At 34.9% G+C, this 9,699-nt stretch overlaps 1 protein-coding gene across 1 annotated transcript; it reads left to right on the top strand.

Moving 5' to 3' along the window:
- Positions 1-788: 788 nt before the first annotated feature.
- Positions 789-8,831, top strand: LOC109180812. The gene is made up of 4 exons (XM_019330519.1): positions 789-2,463; positions 2,682-2,866; positions 5,952-6,175; positions 7,787-8,831. The coding sequence occupies exons 1-4, from the start codon at positions 1,092-1,094 to the stop codon at positions 8,568-8,570; spliced, it is 2,565 nt and encodes an 854-aa protein (XP_019186064.1). The 5' UTR covers positions 789-1,091; the 3' UTR covers positions 8,571-8,831.
- The last annotated feature ends 868 nt before the right edge of the window (positions 8,832-9,699 follow it).

Below are 9,699 nucleotides of genomic sequence, written 5' to 3'. Positions count from 1 at the left end.
TATTCACATAATCCAAATTCAAACTCCAAACATTATATAACAAAATAGCAATCCAAAGTTAAAAAACAATACTAAGTACTAATTACCAAACATCAGTTAACGTTTTTGCACAACCGACTCTTCAGTTGGAATATTTTTATTGATAAGATGAATAATCATCTATCTGTATAGTTGATATTAAAAGAACAAGTGCCAATTACTATATAGTTAATTTTTGGACACAATCTGTCATTACTAGCGCACTCGAAATATATTCCAGTACTAGAAAATAATTATAGTGCACTGGAAATCAAAATTAGAATGACTGTAAAGCACATTAAATTTATAGAAAAACATGAAACTAAGGAAAATACTGAATATTGTAAATATAACTCAAGTTAGATATAATTGTGAGGTAAAGAACAATTGCGACAAATAACAAAAGTGCAATGTAGAAAACAAGCTATAAAGAAATCAAATAAAAAATTTAAGGTTCGGTACCAGAAAGAATGAGAACTGAACGACGGAGCAGACATCAAGAAACTTGGATTTACTTCTTTATTATTATTATTATTATTATTATTATTATTATTTATTAAAAAATTATATAGCATTCGGTTTGATTTGATTTTTGTCAACCCGTTCGATTTCGATTCGATACTATACCGTTCGAGTTACAAAATCCCGAACCATTCAATTTTCTATTACTAGTTCGGTTCAGATAAATCGAACCGAAGTGCCCACCCCTACTACATACTTCACTTTTAAAATTGGTAAAAGAAAGAGAAGTCGAAAGCAGAAACGCACTTTATAAGCTGTGCCTGTACGTATAATAGTATAGTGGTAGGTGCAGTAGAAAGGAAAGCGAAAGTGGTGCCAAAGTGCTGCCTTTCGAGTTTCGAGTAATGTCAAAGAAGATAGATAACTGTGTGAGCTGAAGTGCTCAGAATCAGATAGATGGGAGGAGTACACACTATATCTACTCCGCCGCCAACCGCCTTCTGCTCCGCCGCTTTTGTACCTCTCCGGTAGTCTTCAAAATACTTTCTCCGCCACTTTAGGCACCGTCCGAACACCAGCTTGCTTTTTCACCTTTGTTTCCGGGATAGGAAATGGGATGCGCGGCTTCGAAGCTGGATAATGAGGACACGGTGCGGCGGTGCAAGGAGCGGCGGCGGTTGATGAAGGAGGCCGTCTATGCTCGCCACCACCTGGCGTCTGCTCATTCTGATTACTGCCGCTCGCTTCGACTCACTGGCTCCGCCCTCACTTGCTTCGCCTCCGGCGAAGTTCTCTCCGTTTCCGATCAAGCTCCGGCGGTGGTCCTCCGCACTGAATCCGCCTTCAAAACTCCTCCTCCGGTTAAGATCCACCCGCCGTCTCCGTCTATTCACACTCCTCCTCCGCCGCCACCGCCGCACTTCTCTCCTTCCGGTTCCCCCACCATTGCATCCTCCAAACTCCCCCACATCCTCTCCGCCTCCTCCGCCTCCTCCCACCGCCAACAACCTCCCCAGAAAAAGCCCCTCAAGCTCCCTCACATCCTTTCAGAATCGAGCCTCGCATCCACCCCGAAAGCTCGCAATCTCTTCGAAAACGAAAACTATACGTACAACGCGAAAGCGAATTCAACTTACTCCGGCACTCCATCACAGGCCTCCTCTGTTTGGAACTGGGAGAATTTCTACCCTCCGTCACCCCCGAGCTCCGAGTACTTCGAACAGCTTCAGAAAAGCAACGCCCCCTCTCGCGATACTTGGATCGACAACAATGATGACGGTTTTGATGCCGATAAGTCATCTTCTTACTCTCAATACTCGCACACCATTTCTCACGAGAAGGATTATCGTCAGAATCCGTCCACCAAGCGATTCGATTTCTTCGATAACCAGAGCGTTGATGACGACAAGGCCTCGAATTACTCTTCACATTCTAACTTCTCGAATAGGGATTTGCGGAATCTAAATCCGGCTCAATCGAGAGAACAGACAAAGCATACTCATCATCTTCACCATATGACTAATTGCGACAGTGAAGCAGAGAGGGAGGAGGTAGAGTGTAGTGAGTGGGGAGACCATGATCATTATAGTACTACGAGTTCGTCTGACCTTGAAGAAGAAGAAGGTGAGAGAGAGGATTTGAGATCTGAGATTAGGGCGACTCGATTGAATTTTGAGACCCCATCGGTGAAGAATGAGGTTACTACTGCCACTACTGCTCAGCTTAGGTCGAATTCGATCAATCATTCTGCCATTAAATCCAAGATGGATGATGGAGGGTCCTCCTCGATGAGCTGGGGAAATGGGACTGCCAAAGGGGAGATAATATCCGATAGGAGAATAGTAGTGAGGCACAAGGATCTTGCTGAGATTGTGGCTGCCATCAAGGAATACTTTGACAAGGCTGCTTCTGCTGGAGAGCAGGTGTCTGAGATGCTGGAGACTGGCCGGGTTCAATTGGACCGGAGCTTTAAGCAGTTGAAGAGTGAGTTCAATTGTTGAATTTTAGACACGTGATTTGTTTAATTGAGGAATTTATGCATCTGTGAATTGCAACTAGTTGAATCCTGCTGTTTCAAAATCTTCGCTGTTGTTTTAGATTTTGTATTTCAAGCATTCTTTTCACTGAACCAGAGACAAGTTTTGGAGTTTGACATTAATATTGATACGAAATTGTATTCGCTTGATCTGTTGGTGTTGCAGAGACAGTTTACCATTCGAGTGGAGTTCTAAGTAACTTGAGTTCAAGCTGGAGTTCAAAGCCTCCATTGGCAGTGAAGTACAAGTTTGAACCCAGTTCAACTGATGAATCAGGGGGTACCAAGAGTCTCTGTTCCACCTTGGAGCGACTCTTGGCTTGGGAAAAGAAACTGTATCAGGAGGTTAAGGTACTCATTTGGATCTCACTTTTCTGAACATTTTCTTTTTCTACTGTTTTAATTCTCACATACTTATTTCATTTTATCACTGTATCTATTAGTGATTTTTCTGAATAAAAGTATAGATGTGCTAAGATGTACTTTAATCATAACAAATCTACAATAGTTTGCAGTTACATAGAATGATCTTTTGCTAAAGTCATATTTCTTAATGGCGAAAGTTTTCTTGAAAAGTTGGAATCTCAAAAGGAATTATGTCATAGTGGCTGGAGGTGTCTAATTAGAATCACGCGGATGCTTATCCATGAGTGTTAGCTTTCATGTAATTTAACTTGTTTGGATCCAATTCAGACAGTTGTAGAGGAATGACAAGATTGCCCATGATAACTGTTTGATATTGTGAGGACAATCTTTAATGAGATTCTAATGTTGATTTTGAGCATAGGTGGATCTCCCATCCCATCTAATTAGTCTTTATGTGCCTCTATTGATGTGTTCCTAATGGCGACAAAACCCTTTAAGGTAAAGACAGGTAGGGGTGGGAGTAAGGGTTGATTAATCTTTCTTTTTTATTTTGTTGGTGGTGGGCTTTTGAATTGGGAATGCTTTTCTGACAATAACTAGGTAAAAATCGGTTGAGCTAAATAAAAAGTATTAAGCGCTGGCACATTATTGTACATAGGCTTTCAAGGTTTTAATTTTTAAATAGGGTGGTAGAAAGGACAGGGAAATTGATTGAAATGGGCAACTTTTAACACTTGTGGACAAAAATAGGTAGCTTTTTAAACTTGGACAACTTAAGGAAAAACTACAGTGGGACTTGCATTTTTGGTGTGACCAGTGACCAAACTAGAAACTCAAGTCCACTTGCGTTTCTGCCATGTATTTGTGACAGCAGAGTGTGACTTGCGTTTGTGGTATTTTGTGTTTGTAAGAACTTTTTTTTTTTTTTTTTTTTTTTTTTTTTTTTTTTTTTCCTGGAAACTCACTTTTGCTGCTTATTTGAGTTGAGACAACACTTCTTCCACCTGTGTCATTGTCACCAAAGGATCATCTCTGGGCATGGGCACCTCGAATAATACACACGGCCGCAAGCTTATTTTTAGTATGCGGTGTAAATCTAGGATCCTGAATAGTTTCTGTGGGGAAGGGTGACTGCTGGCAATGGCAATTGCCAGTGTGAAATGTAGGAATGGTGATAACAAGCACTGACTATTCCTATGAGAAGTGCTGCATCACCATGGTGATCTTTGAAGATTGACTCATGGGTCTGCTTTTCAATGGGTATAAGATCTACACAGAATGCAACTGCTGTCAACCACAGCTCCACAACCTTGTCAAGTGCTTCCCATTCCATCCTCTTCACCTCAACCACACTTAGTTTCTGAACGCCAAATTGCCTTAAAGTAGCATCGGAAAATGCCAGGTGCTTGGTCTTGTATAGCTGCTTGCAATCTTCAAGATATCCCATGGCACTCGGGCACTTTGCAATGGAGTGAAGATAAGCTAGGAGAGTTCTGGCGAGTTCGCTGAAAGAGAGACTAGCGCTACTCACAGAAGTTGAATAATTTGCAGAAACAGAGAAGAAGCAGGATGATGGGTAGTAGGTCGCCGGACGTTTGTAGCTTGCCAGATTTATTAGAACAATAGTTCCGGGAATGACCTTATTATTGATCAACCCATGATGATGTAAAGTAAATGATGAAGAGATACATTTATAAGTATAGGAATGGTAAATGGCAATATGTGTAATAATATAGGGGGAGAGAGAATGAATTCTAGTATGCCTAGAATACAGAGTCTAATATGCCCCCTCAAGCTTAAGGTTTTCTAGAGAGAATATTGAGCTTGTCCCTTAGATCATTTAGGCTTGTTGTGACTTGGTGAAGATGTATGCCAGTTTGTCATTTTGTAGAGATGTAGTTTCCTTGTAGTTCCTTTGATGCTACTTTGTCGCAAACAAAATAAAAGAATCCCGACGGACCAAATTTTAGGCCGCAGGATCGGCTACAACGGAACATTCATCCTGAGCACAGCTGCAACAGAATACCCATCCGCAGTGCAGCTACAACGGAACACTCATCCAGAGCGCAACTACAACGAGACACTCATTTGGAGTGCTGCTACAACAGGACACTCATCTGGAGGCTTAATAAATGAAGTCGGACATAGAAACATGCATTCAACGTATCCACTAAGGGACAAGTTGAGTTTTCCATAACAGATAATTTAAGGAAGTATGTTTAATGGAGAGAGATAAAGTGATGGGCTATTTGTAGGGTATTTATCGAGGTTGTGGTTGGATAGACAATATCGAAGATGATATGAGAAGAGGAGGCGATGTCACCGACTGGCGGCAGTGCTGCAGCGGGGGTTAGTGGCAGCGAGGGGGGAGAACAATAGTTCCGGGAATGATCTTATTATTGATCAACCAATGATGATGTAAAGTAAATGATGAAGAGATACATTTATAAGTATAGGAATGGTAAATGGTACGGAGTAATATTTCTAATAATATAGGGAGAGAGAGAATGAATTCTAGTATGCCTAGAATACAGAGTCTAATAGGATTATCATCAGTTTCATCAGCTATCTTACTTGAATGACTTTTTTTTTCTTACAAATGCAAGTCCCACTTGCGTTTGTGGTATTTCGTACAAAAAACGCAAGTGTGACTTGTGTTTCCGCTATACATAAATACATGGCAGAAACGCAAGTGGGACTTGCTTTTCTGGTTTGGTCAACACTAAAAACACAAGTCCCATTGTAGTTTTTCCTAAGTTTGAAAAGCTTCATATTTTTGTCCACAAGTGTTTAAAAATATCCATTTCAGTCAATTTCCCAGAAAGGACTATATAAAATAATTTTGTTACAGTATTTTATGTGTAGAAACAGAATAGATGTCCCTTGGACCTTCATGTTCTTTCCTTTTTCCTTTTTATTCTTTTGTAAGGTCCTTTCCTCTCTGCTTGTTGCAATTCAGGTGAGTTGAGTTGAGGAAGAGTTCTTCAAGATAAGATTGAACAACACTCTTCATCGCATTTAACTTGTAACCCTCTTATTTATAGTATTAATGTAAGTTTCGTGAATGTAGGCCAGAGAAGGAGTGAAAATTGAGCATGAAAAGAAATTAGCAACACTACAGAATCAGGAGTACAGAGGGGATGAGGAAGGAAAATTGGACAAGACCAAGGCCTCAATAACAAGACTGCAATCCTTAATTATTGTCACATCTCAGGCTGTCTCTACTACCTCTTCTGCTATTATTGGTCTGAGGGACTCTGATCTTGTTCCACAGCTTGTTGAAGTCTGTCATGGGTGAGTATGTGCTCATATTTTGTATCTATTTTTGTAGCACTAAGTTCATTGACATGTTTTATACACAGAAGCAGTCATTTTTTTTACTGAATTCCACCTTGCTATGTAAAATTGAAACTGGTTTGGAGCTTGTTCCTTTTATTTTTATAGTTTTTACTTTACTTTTCTTAATTGCAAAATTGTCTCCACGTCCTCACCCTGCCGACCAAATAAATTTCCTGTAGGATTCTATCTACTATGACTATAAATTTCTTCCAAGTCTCATGGATTTGATATTTTAAGAATGAACTACTAGCTTGCTTTTGGATAGCTATGTGGTCTGAATATGAACAATTCTCTTGAAGTTTTTTTAGTTTCCTTCTACTTGGTCAGTTGGTCATGACTCAAGATTTAATATGTACATTTTATTATTATTATTATTATTATTATTATTATTGTTATTATTGTTATTATTGTTATTATTCTTATTATTCTTATTATTCTTATTATTATTATTATTATTATTATTATTATTATTATTATTATTATTATTATTATTATTATTATTATTATTATTGTTATTATTGTTATTATTATTATTATTATTATTATTATTATTATTATTATTATTATTATTATTATTATTATTATTATTATTATATTATTATTATTATTATTATTATTATTATTATTATTATTATTATTATTATTATTATTATTATTATTATTATTATTATTATTATTATTATTATTATTATTATTATTATTATTATTATTATTATTATTATTATTATTATTATTTATTATTATTATTATTATTATTATTATTATTATTATTATTATTATTATTATTTATTATTATTATTATTATTATTATTATTATTATTATTATTATTATTATTATTATTATTATTATTATTATTATTATTATTATTATTATTATTATTATTATTATTATTATTATTATTATTATTATTATTATTATTATTATTATTATTATTATTATTATTATTATTTTATTATTATTATTATTTTATTATTATTATTATTATTATTATTATTATTATTATTATTATTATTATTATTATTATTATTATTATTATTATTATTATTATTATTATTATTATATTATTATTATTATTATTATTATTATTATTATTATTATTATTATTATTATTATTATTATTATTATTTATTATTATTATTATTATTATTATTATTATTATTATTATTATTATTATTATTATTATTATTATTATTATTATTATTATTATTATTATTATTATTATTATTATTATTATTATTATTATTATTATTATTATTATTATTATTATTATTATTATTATTATTATTATTATTATTATTATTATTATTATTATTATTATTATTATTATTATTATTATTATTATTATTATTATTATTATTATTATTATTATTATTATTATTATTATTTTATTATTATTATTATTATTATTATTTATTATTATTATTATTATTATTATTATTACATAGTGATATGACGTTTAAACAAATATGGAGTAATGGCATTAAACAAATATGGAGTAATGGCATTAAACAAATATGGAGTAATGGACATTTCTTCGATCATTTCCTCATGTGTAACAAATGCAGATTCATGTACATGTGGAGATCCATGAACCAGTTCCATGAAGTTCAGAATGACATTGTTCAGCAGGTTCGGGGCCTTGTCAACAGATCAACAAAAGGTCAATCAACTTCTGATCTACATCGGCAGGCAACACGCGACCTTGAGTCTGCTGTATCTGCATGGCACTCAAGTTTCTGCCGCCTTATAAAGTTCCAAAGGGATTTTATCTGCTCTCTTCATGGCTGGTTCAAGCTCACCCTATTACCTGTTAATAGTGAGCCTACTAATGGCAACAAGGAGCTTTCAGAGGCATTTTCCTTTTGCGATGAGTGGAAGCTTGCCCTTGACCGTGTCCCAGACACTGTTGCATCAGAAGCCATCAAAAGCTTCATAAATGTTGTCCATTCTATATTTTTGAGACAGACTGAAGAGCTGAAGATGAAGAAGCGAACTGAATCTGCATCAAAAGAGCTTGAGAAAAAAGCATCAAGTCTGAGGAGTATTGAGAAGAAGTATTACAATTCATACTCCATGGTTGGTATTGGCCTTCCTGATAACGGCCCTGATACTGGACATGTGTTGGATGCGCGGGACCCTTTGGCTGAGAAAAAAGCCGAGCTTGCATCTTGCCAGCGTAGGGTGGAGGATGAGATGCTAAAACACTCTAAGGCAGTGGAAGTTACCCGGGCAATGACTCTAAATAACATTCAGACTGGTTTGCCAGGAGTGTTCCAGGCCATGACAAGTTTCTCTGCCTTGTTTACACAGGCCCTTGAGGCTGTTTGCACCCGTTCATATTCTATTTAAATGCTGTTACTATTTCATTTCCAGCAAATTTCCCAATTTTTGTGCCAAGTTGGAGAAAGAAAGGGCTGGCAGTTTTTGGTGGTGGGCTCTTTTTTGTCAATTGCCTTTATATTTGTATATGTAGATATTTGAAAATTTTGCACTTTTGGCACCTATTCTGTTGGTGGGAGGATTGTCGCTGTACAGGAAATTGTTTGCTAATTAATGTATCAGACATTACCTTTTAAAGCATATGAATAAATGCATTTCTGTGGGTGTATAGAACTATTCTCTTTTTGACTTTCTTGTATTACCTTTACTATCTTTCATGTCTTATTTTCCAGAATCTAAGTGATTTAGCTCTTTGCAGAACTTAATAATGCTCTTCCTGATCCCATTTGGTCTAAAGTGGAAATCACACTTCTACCAAGGTAAGTTGACACTCCTTTCATTCTATTTTCTTTCAGAAAACTAGCTTGAAGTCGAAAATTTTAGTGGGCTTTACCTCCAAATAAATTACGTAATGTTTGGTTCATGAAATACATTAAGAATGTAATTTCATTTTGTAGAATAGATCTATTCCACAGTTCCGTTCGATTTTCCAACAAGGAATAAAATTTCACAGAATGAGCTATTTCTTTTGCAATGGGATTAGCCATTCTCAAGACCTCTTTTATTAGTTACTCCTAGTTCATTAGGAATAACTTTTTTTTTTTTTTTTTTTTTTTTTTTTTTTTTTTTTTTTTTAATATCCTTATGACATGTAGTGATTCTCCCAAATGGGAGGTCATAAGTTCGTGAGTCGGTGGGGCACTCTTTATGTTTCAGTAGGTTGAGAAAGTAATTATGAACCGATACTACACTGCAAAAGAGTCATTAATACTTAAAAGAATAAAATCCTTATAAACTTTTCATATAAATATATATATATATATATATATATATATATATATATATATATATATATATATATATATATATATATATATAGGGTGCGGATCCCATGAGACCCCCTTATAAAATGAGATGGTGAGATGACATCCCATCCATTTGTTAAATTGAAATGGATGGATGAGATTAATGAGGAATTTAATGCTAAATAAGTTTATTTTTTAAATAGGGGGTGTAAAAGTAATTGTATGCATGTGGT

Source organism: Ipomoea nil, unplaced genomic scaffold, assembly GCF_001879475.1.
Source record: "Ipomoea nil cultivar Tokyo-kokei standard unplaced genomic scaffold, Asagao_1.1 scaffold1034, whole genome shotgun sequence".
NCBI lineage: Eukaryota > Viridiplantae > Streptophyta > Magnoliopsida > Solanales > Convolvulaceae > Ipomoea > Ipomoea nil.
This window is presented reverse-complemented; position numbering and strand designations above follow the sequence as displayed.